This window comes from Apteryx mantelli, chromosome 16 (genome assembly GCF_036417845.1).
Source record: "Apteryx mantelli isolate bAptMan1 chromosome 16, bAptMan1.hap1, whole genome shotgun sequence".
Lineage (NCBI taxonomy): Eukaryota > Metazoa > Chordata > Aves > Apterygiformes > Apterygidae > Apteryx > Apteryx mantelli.
The window spans coordinates 15,023,257-15,045,846 of NC_089993.1; the positions used below are offsets into that span (position 1 = coordinate 15,023,257).

The 22,590-nt window shown below is 51.8% G+C and overlaps 1 protein-coding gene across 1 annotated transcript in view; it reads right to left on the reverse strand.

Moving 5' to 3' along the window:
* ADAP1 (ArfGAP with dual PH domains 1) overlaps positions 1–22,590 on the reverse strand; it is an 80,096-nt gene that overhangs the window by 4,224 nt on the left and 53,282 nt on the right. The window contains exons 5-10 of the mRNA XM_067306593.1: positions 16,526–16,638; positions 12,433–12,579; positions 5,549–5,632; positions 3,550–3,612; positions 1,355–1,426; positions 724–952 (exon numbers count right to left, since the gene is read on the reverse strand). Coding sequence (XP_067162694.1) covers positions 724–952; positions 1,355–1,426; positions 3,550–3,612; positions 5,549–5,632; positions 12,433–12,579; positions 16,526–16,638 — 708 coding nt within the window. The remainder of the gene's footprint in view (positions 1–723; positions 953–1,354; positions 1,427–3,549; positions 3,613–5,548; positions 5,633–12,432; positions 12,580–16,525; positions 16,639–22,590) is intronic.

Sequence of the window (22,590 nt, forward strand, 5' to 3'; positions counted from 1 at the left end):
GCCTGCGCACGTACAACCACGAACGCACACAAAGCCCAGGCCAGGGAATGTCTTTCGCTGCCGTTATCCCGTTTGGGATTATCCGCAGCAAACCAGGGCACCACTGCCACAATTTGTGCTCGCCCACAAAGACGTGCTGAGCTTGTGTCGCAGCCTTGGCCCAGCGGAGCTCTAAAGTGTCTGCACGCCAGTCCCGCAGCGGAAATGCTGCTCAGCAGTGACCTTGTGGCAGGACGGACTGGTAAATCATGAACCCTGAGCAAAGCAGATGCCCTTTGATGGGGCAAAGAGGCACTAAAGCCCGACAACCCCTCCTCTATACCATTTCCATGCCAAGGGCCCATCCTGGACTAGCAAGCCCCCGGCGGAGCGAGAGGGCACATTTCTTTTCCAGGTCCTTGGCCTGCTGCTGCTCTTCATAACTGAGGGATTGATCATCCTTATTACAGCACCGTGGACATCAGCCCAGGCAGTGCACGCACAGGAACCCTTCGTGTTAAGGGGGAGCAGCGAGATACCGTCCTCCTCTTCCAAATACGAACCCCTGTCTGTTTGGACAGACTTTGCCTCATCCCCGGGCAAGGGAAGAACTTCTCCATTCAGACTGAATTTAAGGGAGAAGCAGGAGTTGTTCCACCCCCGATCCCCCTTCCTGTTCATCCTGTTCTCCAACGGGAAATAAATGGGACGAGTTTGTTCTCCAGGCCTTGTGAGAAAACACACCTGCATATTCCTGAGGCAGCATCGGCCTGCTTATAACTTTCTGAAAGGTTGTAATCCATTCCAGCTGGTCGTCCTCCGTCTCGCAGGCGAAGAGGAATTTCCTGTCCGGGGTGACGATGGTTATCCCGTGCTGCCAGTGATTCCCCTGCGTGGATGGCGGGAGCCCTTCCAGGACCTTGTAGCTGTTCTCCTTGCTCCCGATGAACACTTCCCCTCTAGCGAAGGCATCCTAGAAGACAGCACACAGTGAGGCAGGAGCGCTCACGACGGGGAGCTCGGACACGGCTCGCTCTGCGAGCTGGCATCCGCACCGCAGCCGGAAACGGGAGCAGCAAAACACAGCACACGAGCCCTTCTCCCAGGGCTGGACACATCCCACAACCCACAGCTCGGCCCACCGAGACATAGGATCCCCTCCAGCCCCAACATCAAGGGATTCAAAATCCAGCCGCAGAAAAAGCTGGGACCAGCGCATGGTGTTTCCAAAGCACTTTTGGCGAATAACTGTGCGCTAGGTTACTACGCGCTGACACCAGGCAGATCCAGTCTAACGGAGCCTCTTGGCTCTCCGATCAGCCTGAGATCTCCTGCAGGTTTCCTCCTGCCGGCAGCCCAGGCACCTTTCCCTTACCAGGGGATCTTTGAAGTACATGAGCCTCCGGTCGTCCATGGTGAACCATCGCTTCTTGAATCCTTCTGTTTGCTGAAGAGCCAAAAAGGGATAAATTACACACCAAGGAAAAGCAGCTTGTTTCTCACTGGACACGACGCAGGAGCATCAGGGCGCTGCGGTCGTTTCAGGCCGATCTGGAGACCCCGATGGGCTGGGGGGGATTCACAAAAGGTGGTTTCTGCGCCCACCCGAGGCAGCACAGCCAGGGCCTGGGACGGCTGCACAAACCGGGCTTGCGGGAGCTGCCAGGCCGAGGGGAATGGGGTAGCTTTGTCTGCAAAATGCTCTAGGGTTTCTTTATGTCTACTTACAAACTCAAAATATTGGCTTGTGCCTCATCCCCACTTACTGTTGCTTCACAGCTCGGCCTCGGCAACATCCCCAATTTCAGAGCTTGAGATATGGAGTTTGCTGTTATTTCAGTGCATGCAAAGGATACAAGGAAAAAGCGACACCCCTTACGCACGGGAAGGTGCACAAACACCACGGGAAAGGCTGCTTCCGGATCGAGCTTTACAGCACAGCCCAAGCTGCAGGCTGCCCCTCTCCGTCCCGCACTGCCCCGATTCCTCTGCTGAGGGATTCAGGTTCCCGACGCGAAACCAGACTCCGGAGCCCCCAGCAAAGCTCACGCCTCAGCCGGGCCTCGCGGGGCCACGCTGCCGGGGCCATGTCGCCGGGCCGGCCGCGCCGACGCTCGGGAGCATCGGGGTGCGAGGCGGGCGGCCCCGCTCGCTCCCGTCCCTGCGACCCGCCTGCAGGCTCAGCCCGATTCCCCGGCCGAAACGGGGACCGCGGCCGGGCCGGCCGTGACGGGGCTGCAGGGCTCCGCCGGCGGGCGGCTGCGGTCTGCTCCCTTCGGTGCGGGGCGTCCTTCTGCGGCCGTCTGGCTGCGAGAGCCCACGTCTCGCTGGCGCAAATCAGGCCTGCCCCGGTCCTGCAAGGGCTGCTCACCAAACGGGCTTCAGCAGGACACAAAAGTGATCGCGAACAGTTTCATCTGGCCGGGACTTCCAAAACGAGCCTCTTTAACTATGACCATTCTCTCTCCCTCCCCCCTTTCCCTTTTAAAAGGAGGAAAGAATTTAAAGGTCAATTTAGAAGCTGACTCTGGCTTTGGTAGAAACGTTTTCCTGAGTTTGAAACGATGAATTCAGCTTTAATAAAAAAAAAGAAGGAAAATCCCCAGACTGAGCCCGTATTAGGAGCTGCTCTGTGGATCTGAAGTCAGGCGGTAACACAGGGCAGCTGGGAGGGAACCAGCTGCTGGGAAACCCAAACCTCGGAGACAGAAATCGCGGAAAGCATCGGCCGGTTTACTGCAGCCAAGGCCACTTCTGTCCACGCACAGGAGCGGCAGCGCTTTCGCAATGCAGAGCTACAACCCTCCCCTCTCGTTACAAGGACGCTGCCACGATGAACGTGATCTATATTTGTATCATTGGACTTGATCAAGATAAGGCATTGCACTAAGCTGGCGTCCACACAAGGCTCAGGCCAGCGTGCTTACAGCAAAGGAAAACAAAAAAGTAGCCCACATCTGGCAAACTTGGCTGCTAATGCAAAGAGCGTGGGAGCGCCTTCAAGCACAGACGGGAAGATGACCACTGCTTTTCAGATGCTGTGTCCCCCGGCTGCAGCTCGGCATCTCCGGACCGCCGGCTGGGAAGGGGCAGGTAACGGGGAGGCGACGGCGTCCAGGGAGGGACGGCAATCGCAGCCCCCGCCACCAGGGCTAGACTTGACCCAAATGCCAGCCCCACGTCTGCCCCCAGGTGGCTTCCCTTGTCTTCTCGTCACCGTGCCCAAAGAGCGGAGCTGTCACCCGCTCGGGTGGTGACACCCTGTGCAGGGCTTGGGAGCTGCTCTGCAGCTCGCACAGGTCCTCGCCCGCGCAGCCCAGGGCGGACAGACATCAACGTCTCCCTCTCTGCAACACGACGACCAGCCTGGCACAGGCAGCAGACCTTGGCCGCAGGGTTGGGAGCGCAGGTGGGGAAGGGGCAAGCTCGAAAGACTCCTCTATGAACACGTTTGGGGCATTAAGGCTTTGCCTCTCCAGAGAAGGGGAACTGGTCCCACCAGTGCACCCTTCTCGGCCCTGTACGGGGAGACACGTTTTAGAGGGACTGCGGAAATGTTTTGTATCCTACCTTTGGCCCTGTCTTCTCCATGTACCCTTCCTTCAGGTAGTTTCTAGAAAGCTTTGGCACCAGCTGGAGCAACCAAACAGGAAAGAAAAGAGTTAGATGGATGGAGCTGGGGGGTGGCACATGCAAACCGGGTGGCCGTGGGCAGGTGGAAGGGAGCTGGTGGGAGGAACGGGAACGGACCCGCCGCAGCTCCCCCGCGGGCCCCAGACCATGCGACCGCCCTCGTTAAATGCTGTTGTCACACTTTTAACGTGCCTACGGCAAACGGGCTGATGCAGAAACATGAAGCATCTCTGCAGCAGCTCAGCAGCAAAGTGAAGAGCCTCGAGAGAGCCCCCGGGCCAAATCCTGCTTCGCTGGTCTGCTCTGGCGACAAATCCTCCCCGAATCCCCTGGGAACTGAGCCGCGATTGCCTGGCGGGCGATTTGCCCCAGGTAGGGGCTGGGAAAAAACGGAGACCTTTCTGCAGGACAGTGGGTCCCCATCCTGCCCGAGAGGGTTTCGGGACCCGCTCCCCGCCACGTCCCGGCGCCGCTTGGTCTCCCGCTACTTCAAACCAGACCCACACCAGCCCTAAGGGGCCTTTTGCCTTTAAAACACTATTAACACATGATGCCTGTGAACTCCCCCTTCCTGGAGATATTCCTGACAATAATTACCAGTGCCTGGGATATTTTTAACGCTGCTCAGTGAAGACAAGCCAGGAGCTGTGAGATCTTTGCAGATGCCTTTGAAAGGCTCTTGAAAAGAGACGAGGGAGCCTCACCAACAAGCGGAGCTGACAGGTCTGATTAAACACTCCTCTGCCTCCCCCTCCCGTGCCTCCTGCCTTTTAGTTAAACAAGTTATTAATGGCTCGGCTTTCAAAACCAAACTCCTGCAACATGTAATTCTGTCCAACAGAAAGCTCTGATCAAGCAGATATGTGCTTGAACAGAAAAAAAAACGCCCCAAAATACAACAGCCCAAAGAATCACAGAGCTGCTTTGCAACAAGCCGGAGCATCCGTGTCTCCAGCTGGCAGGCAGCGAGCGGCTCGGCTTCCCGCGCAGATGCTGCGGGCACCACCAGCTTGCTGGGCAGTGCATCCACCGTGCTGGAGCGCTGTGTCCGGGGGATGTTCGCCCCAGCTCAGCGCTGGAGACGGGTCCCCAAACACTTTGGGGGGCTGGTCAATTTTTCAAGGTCGTAAATTAAAAACCCTTGCTAAATGTCACGCTACTCTGTTTCCCCCATATAACAATCAAAGAGAAGGGGAAGATAAATAAAAATATCAACAGTTCATCTCCCACCAGCACAAGCGTGAACAAATCTAACTTCTCATTAACTGCGGGGCAAAATAGGGACTATTTTAGGCCCGTGGGTTTTCCTGGCAATTCTGTGCAGATGAGTCAACCAATTTTAAAAATATTAGAAGATATGGAGAGGGGGGAAAAAATGATCAAGGAAAGAACGCGCTGCCCAGGGACTGTATTGCTACAGTGGGCTGATGAGGCTCTTGTTATGGTTTTTAGTATTTACCCACTTCACATAACTACTTGTATAAAACGGTCTGAAGTCCTTCACGTGGGGGACTGGGTACCAGCCGTGGGACCTTTCTCCTTCCTCCTCCCCTCGCTCTCCCCAGCGCCGCGTGAAGCTACCGCAGCACAACTCGTAATATTACAGCAACTACCTTTTACAAAGACACGTGCGGCTTCTGGCACCGCATGGGTGACAACGCTGGAATTACTCACACGCATGACTCATATTTTGAGTCTGAGCACGTGTGTATGCGCCTGCGTGTGCGCACACGGTCACACACAGAGGGTTTCCAAGGCTGCACGTTGCTAACGGGTGCCGCACGCAGGCTCTACACCCCACCGCAATGATTTCAGCACGGCAATTGTGAGGCAGACGCTGAAGAACGGAGCCATCTCCGAGCTTTCCAGCTTGTTCACAAGATGCTAAAAATGAGTAGGGGGGGGGGGGGAAAAAAAATAACGCGGGAAAACTCACATCGACATCGCTGGCTCCAGGGAACGCCACTTGTAAGTAATGAAAACGCGCTGCCCGAATGGCGTTGAACCAATCCACAATTTCCTAATAACGAGGAAAAAAAAAGCAAAGTGATTAACATACAGTCAGCACACAACAAAATGACGTGATCCTGCTACGTTTCATCTCTCCCATCGCTTTGTCCCAAGCGACAGAGCCCGGTTTAGCGGCAGCTCTCAAACTAAGCCCGGGTTCCCCACGCTGCCGTGGACGAGGAGCACCCGCAGCACCCACTGAGCCGCTGTGCGCGCCGGGGCCTCTCCCGAGGGGCAGCACCAGGCGTCCCACCACCCTCCCGGCCTTCGAGACGTCCCCAGCGAACACCCAGGGGGGTTCCGGAGAGGGAAGGACTTCGGCACGTCGCCGCAGGGGGAAAAACAGCATCAAATCAGTATTGGAAATCCAGTTCATCTGCCGCATCTGACTCCATATTCATGCTGCTGCTAATTTTTTCATGCTGGTTTTATTTGCAAAGAACAAGGTGCTTGCACTCTGCTTCCCAGCCAAAACCCAGCGGTGACCAGCTGGAGAGGAGAGCCGGGGTCTGGTGCTGATAACGAACATGCTGGGCACGGGTCGACTCTTGCCAGACCTCCCCAAAACAGCATTTATTTCAAGTGTCCACACCAGGAACCGGCAGCATCAGCTGCTCAGCCCAGGTCAGCACTCGGGAAACACCGGTGCGACGGCGCAGGGCCCTTTAGCCCCAGTAATACCCACCATTAATGCCCCCTTCATCATCAGACCTGTAGTCTCGCCCCGGATTACACCGGGGGGAAACCGAACCAGAGGAGGCCCCAGGACCTGCCAGACAACCTGTAAACACAGCTTGTGGGAGGGAGGAGGATGACCGGAGAAATGCATCCGAAACCCATGCAGCCTGCTCCGCTCGCCCAGCGGATCCCGGCCACCCATCCCTCCAGCAATGGAAAACCGACTGCAGGCAGGAGGCAAGACAGATGTTTCAGCACCCGATTCCCACTCAAATGCTGAGGCTTTATCAACATATTTCAGTGTTTTGCTAAAAGAGGGACCAAGTCTCTCTGTCTTTGGCTTTATACTGCATATTCGAGAGTGTTCTGCAAAAAAATCGATAGCGATATTGAAGTCCCGGCTGACTTTCACAGATGCTCTGGCACTTCTTCCTTTCCTTGGCAAGGATCTCTCTCAGGTTGTGATCCCCCCCCCCCCCCCAAAAAAAAAAAAATAGTGGTGATTTACTTGCTTGTTTAAAACTCATCCATTGATTCACCTCTGGTGAGAATTGCAGAGCTTGCACTGCACTCGTCTTTTTGAAGGTTTCACTGGGAAATGTCATATTAATTTTGAGTAAGTGATCTGCACAGGGCACTTTCAAATACTGCCTTACATTCGAAAGGGATGGGCAAACTAAAGGCATTTTGGAAGGGAGGTGTAACAGCTGTCTGCACCTGGCTGCTCAGCTGCGAGGGGCCCGGCACTGAACTATCGGCTGTTATTAATACATGTGAAGCATCATACTTCACACATCAGGGACACTTTCAATGAGCCAGACTTGATGCTAAAATAAACACTTGCAACTCTTTTAGGTGAGGCTGCTGTAGCATAGGAAAGACCATATCAAAGTAGAAGTCAGCCTCCGGTAAGATTTAAATGTTCGTATGTTTTAAAATGATTAGAAAATAATTTTGGAGATCTCAGTTTTACAGAGTTGAATTTGAGATTCCTCAAAAACAGTCTAATGGGGCAAACACCCATCATCTGAAAGGTCAGATGCTTTGCTTTGGCTCGTTAATCTATTTCAAGCTGAAGGAAAAAAACCATAATAGAACAATAACAAAGAAATGTTTCGGAAAACGCTGACCTATTTGTCTGAGGTTCAACCCACCACTTGCTTCTCTACCTGCAGCAGCTAAGCAGACCCCAGACAGCAGCAGAAAGAGGATCAGCAGGAGGAACTGGGCTCTAAAGTTAATGATGACCAAAACAGGCTGGAGGTTATGCAAAATAAGCTGCCATGTTAAAATGTTTGTATTTCGTATAAACATCACCAAACGGAGGGCTGTACTGCTGATGTACGACTTCTTGTCTGAAGGTGGCCTCCTTGACCACGACGTGGGATCGGGCTCACCCTGCAGCGAAGCCGGAGGTGAAACCGCCATCGACTCCAGAGCATTAATCCCATTACTGGAGGGAAGGGGCAACACCAACTTTCTTTGCACAAACCTATACTTGCGTATGTAACCCCAGAAGGCTTGATTGCTAAAAATGTACTGAATTTGCGGGGTATATAATTATGAGCAATACTGCAGATGCAGTGAGGAGATTATAGCTGATGTATTAAAACAGCATAAAACTGCTCAGTGTTTTCATGCAGGCAGATAACTTCTCATTAGCAGAGATTCCTTTCACTGCTTTATGTCTCAGAGCGAGCAGAGAAAATGAACTACTGCCAGCACCTTTGCAAATGGCTCTTCTAGCCTCTCAACTGCTTCCTAATTTAAGTGCCACTGCTGGCTCCCACGCCACATGCCTGACGATGCCACCCTTCCAGCCCCCGTCCTGAACCGGAGCCACCCACACTGCAATGCCAGTCGCAGACTAACAACCCCGGATAAAAATGCATCTTCTCGCTGTACCTGCTGACTCCAGACTGCTCAAAAATCCCTGGAGCTCCAGCCATGGACCCCGCAGGCATTACTCCTCCTGCTGCTGCCGAGCCCCTCATGCCCCCTCTTCGCTTACTGAAAGCTCCTGGTGTCGCTCAGAAAAGGAGGAGCACTGGGGAAGAGGTTTTTGCTAGCTTACCCGGAGAAGATGCAAAGATCTGGGTTTGCACCCTGAAGGGTGGCCTTTCTTGGAGAGTCAGCCCACATCTGAAGATCCTAGGGGCGATGGTAACGCAAGCGGGGATGGCGGAAGCACACTGCAGCTTTCCACGCTGCTCCTGAGGTGGCTTGAGGGACAAGTCCTGTAGAGGGAGCTTCAGCCACGGACAGGAGCAGTGGGAAACCCACTCCGACAGCTTCCCGTCCGGGTGCTGCGCTGTCGGGAGCAGCACCAGTGCAACCGGGTTCAAGTATCAGAACAGGTTTTGATGGCACAGCCCCTAAGACCCATCTCTTTCAAACCTCGCTGCTCTCCTCTCCTCCTGGCCATGCACAGAGAGCTCCGGTCATCTCGTAAACAGCTTAACTCGGTTACTTTAATTCTGCATTTTAGGTTATTTCTATATTCATTTTCAATGGACAAAAGGCCCTGGTTGTGTATCACCATCTCCCACTGCTCAGATGGAGACTTGGGGGTAGATAAGGGCCTCTGTCTCCAAAGGTCTTCACCTTCTGCACAGCATCAGCAGGGGAGGCAGAGATAACCGAAGGAAAGGGGTATGTATTTTTGCTGTAACTTTAGGGTGAACACCAGCAGCTGGAGGCCAGGATGGCCAAGGCCCAGCCCTCTGAAACCAAAGAGCTGTGCTCGTGTGGTCTGTGGCCACAGAGATCCTGCAGTGACCCCAGCAGATCAGGTCTGCTAAGCAGATCTACAGCTCCAAGGGAGCCTTAGGTCCACCCCAGGCTGCTGTGAACCTCTGCTGCTGGGGAAGCATGCAAAGATGGTCCGAGCCCGACACTCAGCCTGGTACCTCCACGCTCCTGCTCTTACCAGACACCTACATTGCAGAAGCGCCAGGGTGCGTCTGGTTTTGTGGCAGAGGAGCCAAGCGGCAGACAGCACCCAGCACGCCGAAGTGGTGCTGAGCTCTTTGACGGAAGGAAACCCCAAGCCCTGCCGTGGTGGGAGGCCAGCCACGCTGCGACGGGGCTGCGCTGGGAGGGATCAAACCCCAGGTAACAGAGCTGAGGGCCGAAACCCGGCAGGCAGCACCTCCCCTTGGGGGAGGCAGCACTCGCTGCGTGTGTCCAGGGGGTCGGAGGGGACACGGTGGGACTTCTGGGGGAGCGCAGGAGGGAGCCAGAGCAGTGGCGGATCCCACGCAAGCCTCCAGTCTCCAAGCTTACCCCAGCTGCATGAACTTCTCTCACCCCTCAACTCAACCAAACGGACAGACCAATTTCAGGGAAGTCTAAAGAAGTTCAGCTTACAAGTTACTGGGTGACATCAGAGATCTTCCTGTCGCCGCTGCTGATACGAAGGCAGAGTGACTCTGCCAATGTCCATGGGGTTTGACCATGAGACCGCAAGTTCAGACCAGTAAATCCTCCCTAGAGCAACGGGCTGAACTTCACAAACTGCGGTTCCACGAGGGCCACTGGCAGAGAGGTCATCATTTTAAAACCAAAAGTAAATGACAGTAAACTCCTGACCCCACTCCTGGTCTGGGTTTCCCCACATCCATCTTTCGGCCCCAGGGTGAAGGACATCTCTCTTCTGTGCGCAGCTGGACTGAGCGGCTTGTTGGAGCTCAGCAAACCCTGAACAGGCATGACAGTGGGACATGTCCTTCACCAGAAAGAGAGCTTCTTCCTCTTTTTCAATTTAAAGTGTGGCCAAGTAGGTAACTGACAGCAACTTGAGGGATACATTGCTGTGCTAAAACAGCGCCGAGAGCTGCCTGCTGCACGGTACGAGACTTGCACACCTCGTCGCTTGGAGAGCAGGGAGGGGAGGGTGAATTCGGGAGGAGCCCGGCCGGAGCAGCCTCCTGGGAGGCAGAAACAGCGGCGCTCCTCCCTGACCGAGGCCCCGGGTGCACGGGCTGAACCAGGCTCGAGGCTGAAGGGACACAGCCCTGCTACTAAACCGCTGTGCGCGAAGCCATCGGGAGGCGCGCAGGCACAGTCGAGCTGCGCTGCCTCCCTGCCGAGGGGCAAGACCTGCCTCAAGGGGCAATCACTGCTTTCTTTTTATATGCAAACATAAAGAGAGAGCCTTCCTTTATATTTGTATATTCAACAGCACACATAGAGACACACAGCCATCACAGGTATATTATGCATGTGTATTGTATGTATATATGTGTGCATGTGTGTGTATGTTTTATACACACTTTTGAAAACAAGCTGGTATTACAAAAACAGGCAACGCCACTAACTAACCCAACCTGACACACCAATTTCTTCCTACCAGGAGTACCTGAGCTAGCCGTGAACTGCATTTAAATTCTCTGCAGCACAGCCCTGCCAGCACAGAAGGCTTCCTCCAGGTCTCCCTCGCAACCTGAGCGATAGCACACGAGAAATCAGCTTTGCTCATCTTCAAATCAAGGAAGTCTTGGTTTTTGGCGGCATTATTGGCCTATATAGTCTGGAGATGAGTGACTGTGCTAGGAGCAGAGACTGCTTATCGCTAGCAAAGCTGTCTGGCTCGCCACGCCTGGGTGAACAGAGAACTGGCTGCGCACAACTCTGCGAATCCCACCATGCCCGCCCACGTAGGATTGCCCCCAGAAAGCCTCCCTGACACACAGGACCCCTTTGCTGAAGGTAACGTCAAAGGATGGAGGCCCCAGGACAGCCAGAGGAAAGTAAGCATGACATGAACATGACAGCTTTAGGTTCTGACTAAGTGGCCATTCCCAACCTAAGTTTTATGGTAAGCCCCAAGCATTTGAGGGAGGGAAAAAAGGAGGAAAGAGGTGAAAATGAGACTGTGAGACGGTACCCACTACAAACGCGCCCAGTTCTGCTCTCTGAATGGACACTAATCCATGGAGACAAAACTCAGCCACGGAAACACACTGCTGGTAAGTTCAAAGGGCGATTGGGATGACTGGTCACTGATCTTCATGGTGGCCTCATGGGCTGACGCCTATCTGACACCCTCTAGGAGGGCTGGGACCCAACCCCCTTTCTCGCCGCGCTGGCCTTGGTGTCCCACTCTCCTCGATATGCAATGACCGTCCCAGGCCCGGGAGCCCTGCTCCCTGGCACCTCCCCGCAGAGACAAGATGGGAATAAAGTAAGGTGATTTAGTTCAATACAAACATGCACATTTGCCTTTTGGAAAGCACAAGACAAGCAGAGAAAACCAATTCCTCATTTCTCCTTCAATCCAATTCGCTCCCCTCTTGCAAGTCTTTAGATCAAGTCCGCTCAGCCCTCCTTTCTCCATTCATCTTGTCTCCATTGGGACAGAGGAGCTTGCCTCAGAAAAGCCTCTGCCCCCTAGGTCTTGTTGCAAGCAGAGAAACTGCAATTCCCTTTCAAGTGCCAAGAGGTGCTGTGGGGGAAGAGGGGAGCATCTGCCCCTCCTTCCAAACTAATAGTGCAAAAAACCACTCAAATCACTGCCTCCATCAGCAGCAGGGTGCTGTCTCCTGGGCTGCCCTATGCAACACCCATGACCCTGGTCAGCTTTAGCCGGGTTTTCAGACAGAGCTTCCCTACAGTACATCATGCCCCGACCACAGAACGGGTGAGTTAGTCCACCCAGCCCAGCTTATGACTGCAGACTGCATCCTTGAACCAAGGAGAACCCACGGGGGGGGTACAGAGATATCACAAACTGCCCAACTGCTCTCAAAGCCACTTGCCACACGGAAACATGTCCAAGTTGGAGTTTTGTGCTGTCTACAGGCAGACATTATTACAGGCTTGTAATGGTCATGTAACTTCTACCACGTTCCCCCCTCTGCTCAAACACTCCCAGGAAGCTGTTTCTATTCCTTTCCATTTGCTTCCTGTTATTTAAAAGACCAGGTTTGCAAACTTTGTGCTTGGAAGTCCATACGCCAGGACACGACAAATACAGTTGAAGCTTGCTGTGCACCCCTTACCCTGGTTCCTCCCACACCCACAGCAGTTCATGGCTTGATCAGAGTTTGGTGTGACATGGCCAGTGGCTCTGTGGAGCATCAATCCCACAGGACCACAAACAAACCCTTCTCATTACCTCCGTGCTCTCACCTTGCCATCTTCATGATAGACAAAGATGTTCCTTGTGCTATTGTCCTTCAAGTAAGTGATCTGTAGTCCATGCGGGTTCCCTATTTTTGCAGGCTGGAAAGTTGCATTTAAATGTTCAATCTTCATAATTGCTTTGGGTTCTTTTGCCTGGAAAACACAGCTGAGTGAGCAAACACCTGAGAATCAGCTTTCAAACAAGCAAGCAGTTCACTTTGTCAAAAAAAATCTTGATTGAGGCCATTAGCTAAAAAATGACCAGCCCCCAAAACTGCCTGGTGTTAACATAACAGAGATTTTTCAGAGGCAACAACGAGTGCCTTCTGCCAGCCTGGGAAACCCTTTTTCTGTTTTGGAAATTCAGCGGAGTTCATATAACGTTCAGAAAGGGGAGAAAGAATTCAGCCCAGAAGCAGGATGGATGGGCCAGGTTTCAAGTCAGGATTTTGTGCTATACGGACAAGCTATTTCGGCAGGCCTCCTCTCCCAGCCTCTTTTCAACTGCCTCCTGACTCCTACATCTCCTCCAGCCTCTTCACCTCCTGCTAAATGGCCAGTATTTACACCTGGATGAGCCCTATTAAAGGAAAAAGAAAAATGTTCAGCCAGACAAAAAAGAAAAAAAAAAAAAGCAGACTGCTAACTAACAGGCCAGCATGTTTTCTGCATCTCAAGCACCCACAGCCAGTTTGTCCTTGCCCTAGAAGGACCAAACATTACCCCGCAAGCCCGGGTGCTAGGCTGGCAGGACACACCATGCCCATTTCCACATCAGCCCCATCCTCTCACACGAGCTATTCGCCTCTGACTTGGCTCTGCAGTTTGCCCTCCAAACTGGGTACTCTCCCGAGAGAGAAAAACACATATACCCTGCAGCCCCCCTACAGGGCGGCTCAGCCCATCCGTGAGTCTGGATCAAGCCCTCGCAAGCACCAATCCCACCTGCTCCCTCTGTGGCAGCTCTCGAATTTCTGCAGTGCAGTCTGTCTTCCTACAAAACATGTCTAGAAATTTAGCACCCTCCTAGGACTGCACAGAGAAGTGAAGTGCCAAACGTGAATAAAACGTCTTGAGAAATAAAGATTAGGCTCTTGGCAACACCAGTTTTAGGCCACACTAAGCCCCCTGATTTACACCTGAAATTAAGTAGATGAAACCATCCCTGAAAACCAATTCCTGCCCTCTCAGTGGACGTGAATCAACCCAGACACGAAGCCGGCAGTCTCCAGACAGCAGCACTTGAGGTATGGGTGAGAGAGGCTCTAACTCCCTGGAAGCCAGGTGGCATTTGGACATATTTATATCTCTTTATTCTGCTTTAATGGGGACAAAACCGTATGGATTTTTTTAAAGGGAGTTAACCAGCTTTATGGTTTTGGGATCTGACTAGCTTCTAAGCTGTTCCATATCTTACGTACATCAGAGCTATCGCTGTAAGCTCTGAGAAGAACAGAGACGCACACGTGTGCGCACACTGACAGAAACGGAGAAGGTTTCCGCTCTCTCAAGGGTTGCCTGAGACCATGCAAGGAACTTTGCCAGGACCAACCACCACCACAAACCTCCCTGCCAAGACTGCGACGTATCCGCCTGGGTTCCTCTGTGGGTGCAGAGTCACAGCACGGACCTGCTGGTTGCTGCTGAGATTACGGCCAAAACCGCATCTCTCCCCTCAGAGCCTTCAAGCACCACAGGGAGCAGAGCAGTTGGTCTTCCTTGGCTGGAACAGGCCAAGACCAGCTCGGTGACCAGGTCTGAGCGAGCAGTTGTCCCAGCAGTGGGCTGGTGATGACAGTCAAAGCTGCAGGTGGAAAGGTGCGTTACCCACAGCCTGACACAGGCACGCAGCACCTGAAGCATCAAGAAATATGATCACGAACATCAAGAAACAGAAGAAGACTCCTCACTAGAGCCACCAGCCGTTCCCTGCACAAGCTCCTCCGTTGCAGGGGAAGGCAGGCGGCAGAGGGGGACATGGCAGTCAGACTGCCCAAGGCACGGTCCAGGACGGTACCTGCATCCCATCAGCTGCACTGCACAAAGACTGCGAGCAGGCAAAGCAGCGGCTGTCTTTTTGCGTGGCTGCTCTTGGGGTTTTGCTGCGATTCAGGTGCAACACACACACCTCTTGCTGTCAACGCCACGAGCCCGACCTGCACTGCGGCAGAGGGTCTTGCAGCACAGATGGCCACGCAGCCGGACTGTGGCACCCCAGCACCAAGCAGAAGTCCCTGCCCTAGAGAAGATGCAAGCGCAACTTTGGGAACTTGGGGACTTGCCGTGGAATGAAAGCCGCCGGGGATGAGTGGGGTGGGGAAATCCCAGCAAAGAGGATGTGTCCAGACAGTGCAGTTCCCCCTACAGCTCTGGTCGACAATAAAGTAAAACAACTTTGAACTACTCCAGCAGTTAATAGCAACTGCATCAGGGCTGCTGGGACTTTCACTTCTCCCTTGGGAATGACTGGCTCTCTCCTACCCACAAGATGCAACTGCACCACACATACAAAGCTGAAAAGGAAGACAGCGCTATCCATTTAAGCTGGCGGCTGGGACTGGAGAACCGTGGTGGATGTTCCCCGCCTCGGCACAGTGTAGCCAAATGACCCCCCCAACACAATGCGACAATTGCACCAAGTATTTTAGAAAACTTGCTGGTGGTTCGGTCTGGGCCGCTGTCACTGTTTTATTGGAGCTTGTGGCTTGTCACAGGAAGCTTGTACAGCTATCACGGCCCTTACACAAAACGGTGACAAATGAGGAAAACGGCACAAGAGAATTAGCACTGAGGAGGGAGGACAGAGGGGAGGGAGGACAGACAACCACCCTGGTATTGATGGTCCGTCCTGATTCATCTCCTGTCCCGGCACTACTTTCACAACCCACTGCCAACACCACAACCCAAGCCAGCTAAGAGCCCTACGCACCTACACCGCAAATTGGAGAGCTGCGCTTCTCCATCCCCACACAGGGCTGTGAGGCTGAGGAGGCTGAGGCTGATAAACTTTCTGCCTTAAGGGAAAGACTGTGAGAAAAAGGGTGCGAGAAAGAGCGTGAGAAGCTGACAAAAGAGCTCATGGGATGAAGCGCAGTAGTATCTGCTACCATGCCTCTGTCTCCACTTATGGGGGGGAGCAGTTATTCAGTGGGTTCATATAACCCTGCTTCACTCTAATGCATCGGGCGAAGCTGTTATCTCCTAAACGCAGAGATGGACCCCAGGCTGCAGGCAGTGGGTCAGGCAGCCACCAGCTTTATCCTGCTGACTTGCCCTTCCATGCTTAGAGGCATCAGGCTCTGCATAAGTAAGACACATTGGAGGTTTCAGGGGAGATGAAAAGGTCAAAGAAAACAACTTGGCTTCCTCTGTTATGTGCTGCAGAATAGTAGAGTTTCTATCCATTCATCACAAATGCAATTTTCATGGTAATAGCTCCATATCTCACTTTCAATAGATGAAATCTGCTCTGGGAAAAAGACAAAATGCTTCCATAGCCTGGCCCTGGAATAGAAGAACCTGAGGCCCTTCCCTCTGGATTGTTTGCCACCTTCTTTAAGGAGGGTTTCAAGGACACTGAGGGATCTGCAATGTCTCTACCCCTTCTGTAACTTGGTTGGACACAGCTCACAGGCTGCAAGCAGACACTGGCTTTCAGATGCCCCCTACCACCTAAAATGTGGGGCAGGTGCCACTCTCTCACTGTGAGGTGATTCCACCTTCAGCAAAGCTAGTCACAAACACAAAATCCATCTCAAATGGATCATGTGGAGCTAGAGCTGAAAAAAACCCCTTCATCAGTGGTTTAAGTAAAGTCTTTTTTACTTTAAGGAGCAACAGAGCAGGAATGTGTAAAGTGGTCAGTGAGGGTGTCTCACCATGACTGTGGTGGTGGAGCAAGAGCAGTTGAAGGGCCGTATCTTATTAAAGAGACTGGTAAACTGTACCTAGGGCCATTCGTTCTAGAGCAAGCAGCGACTTGACCCTTACGAAATCTCTGCGACTCTATATAATAAAATGGTGGTCCAGGAATTGTTTGTTCAAAAATGCTCGTACAGTTGTGATCCCCTGTCCCCACAGAGCAACCCCAGGAACTCACGTCATTTTTGTTGAAGTACTTCAGTGCACCTTCCCTCTCTGATAACACAAATTTTCGGCTTAAGAACTGTCCGTTGTCACGTCCTCTCTTCCACAGAAATCCTTCTCGGTATCCTGCAGCAGAAAGGAATTGCTGAGAACCAGGAATAAAATGCTTTATTTAAAAAAGAGACTGGGAAAAGGAGAATGGCTTCAACATAAAAACCAAGCAGACCAAATGCGTGTGTGGACTGTGCGAGACATGACAGAACCAGGCCTTCTCCCTCATATTTGCCCATCTCACTCTGCTCTTGCTCTTTTTCACATCTTGCGAAAAGCATATCTTTCGCAGATCACCACGCTGCGATGTGACGGGCGAAGGGGGATTTGTGCTGCGCATCACGCTTGGCAACGCAGGCGAAGGCTTTACAAGCCGGGCTGTGGCCCTCCAAGGGCTCCCGCAGGACAACCCTTGCCACAACTCCCGGCCCCAGGAACGATGCTCAATTTACTCATGTAAGGCGTTTTTGGAGCGGTTCCCAGAGGATGGTTGTCCATATCACAGCAAACCACAGCCGGGCAGCTGTGTGCCTTTGCTGGCAGTCCGCTCCGAGAGGAGCGGTTGCAGCCCCACTGAAGCCAGTCAAAGTCTTCTGAAATACGTTTCTGACACGGAAAAAGGGAAAAACACTTACAGCTCTTTCCACTGCCTTCAGCGCACTTTGACTGAGGAACTGACTGAGCCAGACTCAGCACCTTCTCCCCACTGAGCTGGGTCACCCAGCTCCCAGACACTTTGGCCGGACAGCCCCAAGGAGCTTGCACAGCTGCTGGCCATGCCGTACCTGCTCCATTTCCCTGGATATCAGACCTGGGAGTGGATTTGCTGCTCATGAAGAATGCTATTTAAAATAAATGTGCCTTATTTAAAAAATCAAAAGAGCCAGAGAAAGAGAAAAAAGGAAAGAATCTAAGCTCTGAAATCTGAACACCTCAAATAAGAAAAGCAATACAATTCACTACTGCCGGCATCTGCAACGTGCAACAGGCCCAATGAGCAAATTATCTCGCAACAAGTTTAACTGATGTCCCTATTTTAGCACGCTTCAAAAATAAAGAAATCCCAAGAACTCTCCAATCCAAGCTTTGTGAATATTAACACAGCATCTTGATCACTTTCTTCCATTTATTTAAGACATAATTATATAAAAGCCCCACTGAAAGAGCGTTGCCTTTCTCTCTTAGTTTCACTCTTTTTAAGCTTTTGTTATTGGTTCCCAGGAGCTAGGATTTGAAAGTTAAAGGTTATATGTTTTATAACAACTTGCAACTAAGTAACTAAACCTTTCTTAATGCCCAAAGCAGCTATGGAATCAGCAGGCAGCCTGTCCTTCGCGTGCATGTTATGAATCAGCGAGGTGCAGAAATTCCTTATTCAACCCATTTTCCAGACAGTCGTCCATCCTCATGCAGGATTTATTTAAACCACAGACAAAAAGACGTGCAAAATCCCCTCAACCAGCTCCTCAACACTGACTCTGTTGGTACGGGCTGTATAAAATGTTTCCATGTGAGAAAAACCTAAAGCCAAAAAACAGCAAGATAAATGCACGCACACACATGCATTTAAAAATCAGAAAAGACAGAAAGAAAAGTGACACAGACAACTGCTAAAATTGCTAACCAAACCAAAGGGGCCCATCTAGCTAAATGTGTCTTTGCCGATAGCCAAAATACCTGTTTCTTTTGTCTGTGTTTATGAAGCCCTAAGCCAAATGCTTTCTCCAGATCCTCAGAGAGGCCTTTTCTGGCTGTTAGGCAAAGCCATCGATGTCTGGCATAAATAAACACAATGGTAAAAGCTGTGCTGTTGCTAATGCTGAATGCTAACTATAGAGAACATCATAAATCTAAAACGCACATCAGGCTGCTGGAATGCAGGACTGCTCATAACTTGATACAGATGTAAGCGGTGGAAGTCTTTAAAGCTGTCGGCAGCTTTTCCTTTGCTTTTTTATTCTATATAGGTCATATGTTGCAGCAGGGCTTTATTTAAAGATGCGGGGCCTCACGCTGCCCTCCCAGGAAGCGCGTGTGGTGCCACCCAAGAGGCAGCACGAGTTCTCCTCTCGCAGCCCCCGGGGAGCCCACTCTCATGCGCTATTTACAGCTTTCTCGTTTTGGACAGGCACAGGCTCTACGCAGCCAGCATGCCCGCGATCCGATGCCCCTGTTAACGGGGATCGCATGAACCCCTAGGTGGGAGCAGCCACACCAACTCTGGTGGCGAGCCCCAAATGTCACCGGCCGTCGGCCAGCTGGGTCCGGGGTGGCCATCCCGCTCTGCCCATGGCTGCTCACCTCGGCTTGGAGACGTCCCGCACAGTCCCTGCAGCCTGAACCCACTGAGGTCCCACAGGCAGCAACCACCCTCGTCATCTCACTACAGCCAGGACGAGAAACAAGGACTGGGAAGGACCCTAAGGATCGCGCAGACCCTGCATCTGCCACCACGGGTTCAAAGCTCAAGTGATTCGATCACGTGTTAACTGAATCAGTTGATACGTTCATCTGCCTGGTTCCCTTTGCTTCCTTGGGGCAGGTCTCAGTGACTTCGACACTGAAATGGTCAATGGAGCGATTTTGGACCAAACCGGTGCATCTCCCAGCAAACCAGGCTTAGCAGCATCCTGTGTCCATGAGCCCGCTCCCCTGGGAGAGCCGCGTTTGCGGCATCCTGACAACTGTCCTACGGCCCCAGCTGGTGAGCATGGGACACGCGCCAGCTCCAAGGGGAGCATCGCTACTCTTTCTGCAGGCAGCAGCAGCGTGGATCCTCACACCCCATAACCCAGCAAACTGCCATCAGATACGTTAGCGGAGTTATGGGTGCGAAGCCGTGGCTCTGCTCCGCCCAGGGGCCTTCACTTGCTTCAGGCTTGGAAGAGACTTCACCAAAACCAAGAGCAGAACTTATTAATTCAGTCAACTAAATGATGAAATCAACCCTATACAAACTCAAGCTATGGGCTTGTTATGTAGTTTTTCTGCTGAGAAGACATGACTAACCTGCGGAAGACAGTTGCAATATTAGAAAGAAGAGTCCACAGCAAGCAGAATTAGCCCACTCCAAAATTCAAGCAAGGGGAAGCAGGTATTCGAGCAGCCAAGAAAACCACTAAACCTAGCCAAGGACAGCAACACCCGACAACGGAGCACAAAAGGCACCGAGAGATGCCCTAGGACCCTTATTACCGCTGTGGTACGAATTAATTCTTGTCTTTGAGGGGATCTGAAGCTCTGAGAGATCCTGAGTCAGACCCAGCTACCTGCCAGGCTCAAATCAGCAGAAGTGCTCCACACACCCGGCGCACGGGACAACGGCTCTGAACGGGAGCAACAGACAGCAGACAGAGAGGCAGTAGGTGATGCCTGGCTGATATGTTTATAAAATGCACGATTTGCTTAACACGAGGCAGAGATGCTTCCTGGCTTCTGACGGCTGGCGTTTGCCGACTGCTCTCTTGAATAGCAAAATGTTAAGCAGCTTGTCCTCAAAGCCGCTCTGTGCGGTTTAGAAACCAAGGACAGACAGTTGCTATTTCCTGAAGGGTGCCAATACTTAACGCCGAGCCAATTGGAGCAAGGGGAGAGCACTTCAAAAGCCATTTCTATTCATTCCACTAAACCGGAGAGAGCTTCAGAGCCTCTCAGCCGCACCGCTGCGCCTGGCGTCGGGGAGACACCAACATCCCACGGGAGGCTGGGCAGAAGCTGGGTTTGGAGGAAAGGACAGTGGTGTCAAATAAGAGAGACAACGCACGCAGGACAGTGACATCTCCAAATGCAAATGCAAGGTGAAACAGAAGAAAAGCCCATCTTTTCCTTCAAAAATCCCCACCTGGAGTTCATTCAGTTCGGCAGCACATGCTGGTTACAGAGACTGGGGCTCGGAGCTGCTCAGCTCTCAGCAGCCAACACTGCAGAGGAGCTCGGCTCCAGAAGTTTTGGCTGTGGGTCTCATTCACTCATTCATCTTGAGTGTTTTCATTACAGATATCTGACTGGTATTATGTGTAAGGGATGCTTCAGTCATTTTTTTTATTAATTTGCTCCCCTCCCCACTACCCTTTTGATGATTTTTCTTGACTATTAAGGGTTAAAGAATAAAACTGTTCTGCATTTCCCCAAACAGGATTTCAAATAATCGCGAATTTGCAAATTCCATCTCGCTTCTACCCCTGGCAGATGGGTATCACAACTGTTTTACAGAACGACAGGGAAGCACAAAGAAATCTCGGTTTCCCTGCTTTCTTATATAGGGACATTTTATCATTTTCACCTCCTCTTTCCAACCCTTCGTGGCAAAATACAGTATTTGAATTCCATTCCAAGGGAGAATTAAAATAATAATAATAATAATAATAAAATAAGTGTTATCCCTTTCCTTAGTTCACATGCCGGCTCTCTCCAGAACGATCTCTGCAAAAGAGCTCCTGGCTGCTCTGACAAAGCCAGCTGCTAATGTTGTTATACTCTGGTACAGATTTTCATAAACCCTTTGCTTGCTTCTTTTCTTTCTTTTTTCCTTCAGGGCTGTGTCCTCAGGAGCTGCTCTGCTCTGCCCAAGTCTGTTGTTTGCACCCCTGTCAACACCGGTAAGCACTAAACACAATGAATTGGACTTGAACTGAACATGAACTCATTGAGGTTCCCCAGGCAAAGAGCATGTCGGCAAGACATGTCCTCAGTGTCTGGATCTAAAAAACTTTGAAAACAACTAGAGAAGGGTTTCAGAGATGACGCCCGCAGCAGGCTGAGCGGGGAAGCAGATCTCAGGCTGGAGGACACCAGAGCTGGATCAGTGTCTACCTAAAACAGCTCTCCTCGTCTCTGTGGGCTGCACTGCCTTAGCAACAGCTTCGTATTTAGAGATATCCGGCCAAATTCAGACCTTGCCTTCATGAGGGCTGCTCTGCTTACAACGAAGCGAACCGCCGGGCGGCCCTGCGCCACTCGCCGGTGCCCAGCACAGCCCTGCCAACACATCTGCTTCCTTTCCCAAAGCGCAGAGCGAAGGATGCGGCTGCCCGTCGTCGCTGTGCTCAACCACGAGCACCCAGCCGTTACGGCAAGCAAGACCACCTGGTGAAGAGCTGCAGGTCAGGACCCGCGGGCTCGTTTTAGAGAAACTGCTCTTGGGTTGCTAATGCGACGGCTGCTTAGTCGTCGAGTTTTCTGCAGTACTTAAGCCGTCTGCCAAGAAGAAAAATCAGTCGCTTGCTTCTGTAGGCAGTTCTGGCACAAACCTGTGACATTTATAAAAAAAAAACCCACCATGCAGTTGTGACAAAGTTAGCCAACAAATGGCACCTAGCATAACCTGAAACCACACAGCCAGAATGGGTATTTTTGACCTGTTACACAGTTTCCAAGGTAAAATGGCAGGTAAAACTCTCCTGGCGAAAGAAAATTGGGTCACTAAACTGGGTCACCAAAAAGAAGCCACGACAGGGCCCTGGGTCAGCTGAGGACCGTTGTGCCCGGAGCTTCTCCAAGCCAAGTGTTTAAAAACAGCAGCACCTACTGGGTGCTCTCCTCTGCACCAGTTTTCCCACCGCGTGGGAGGCGCAGAGGAAGCGAGGCGGAGGATGTTCTGGCAAGGCAGCCCGATGCAGGCACCATCTTTCCAGCTGACTTCCCCCAGCACTTTGCTCAAGTTCCCTCTCTTTAGAACCAGGGACATTGCTACTTCCCCACCTCAGAAAGCTGCTATGGTGCTTAGCTAATGATGCTTTTTTTTTTTTTTTTGTCTTCTTTTTTGTCTTTCTGAGAATTTGGAATATAAGAAGAACCAGTATTTTGGTTTGAGCTTTTGTTCTCAGAGAAAAGAAAAAAAATTGTAAGAGAAGGACAGTCAAATTCAGTAGCTTGAAAAGAATACATGCATGGACTTTTCTTTCTCTCATCCCAAGGAAAGCATTATAAACTTGGGATTAAACCACATCTGCTCCTCAGTTCCTTTGGCACATTTGTTTTGCAAGTTCACCTGGAAACAGGTATCAGAACTGCTTGTTCCCATGAAGT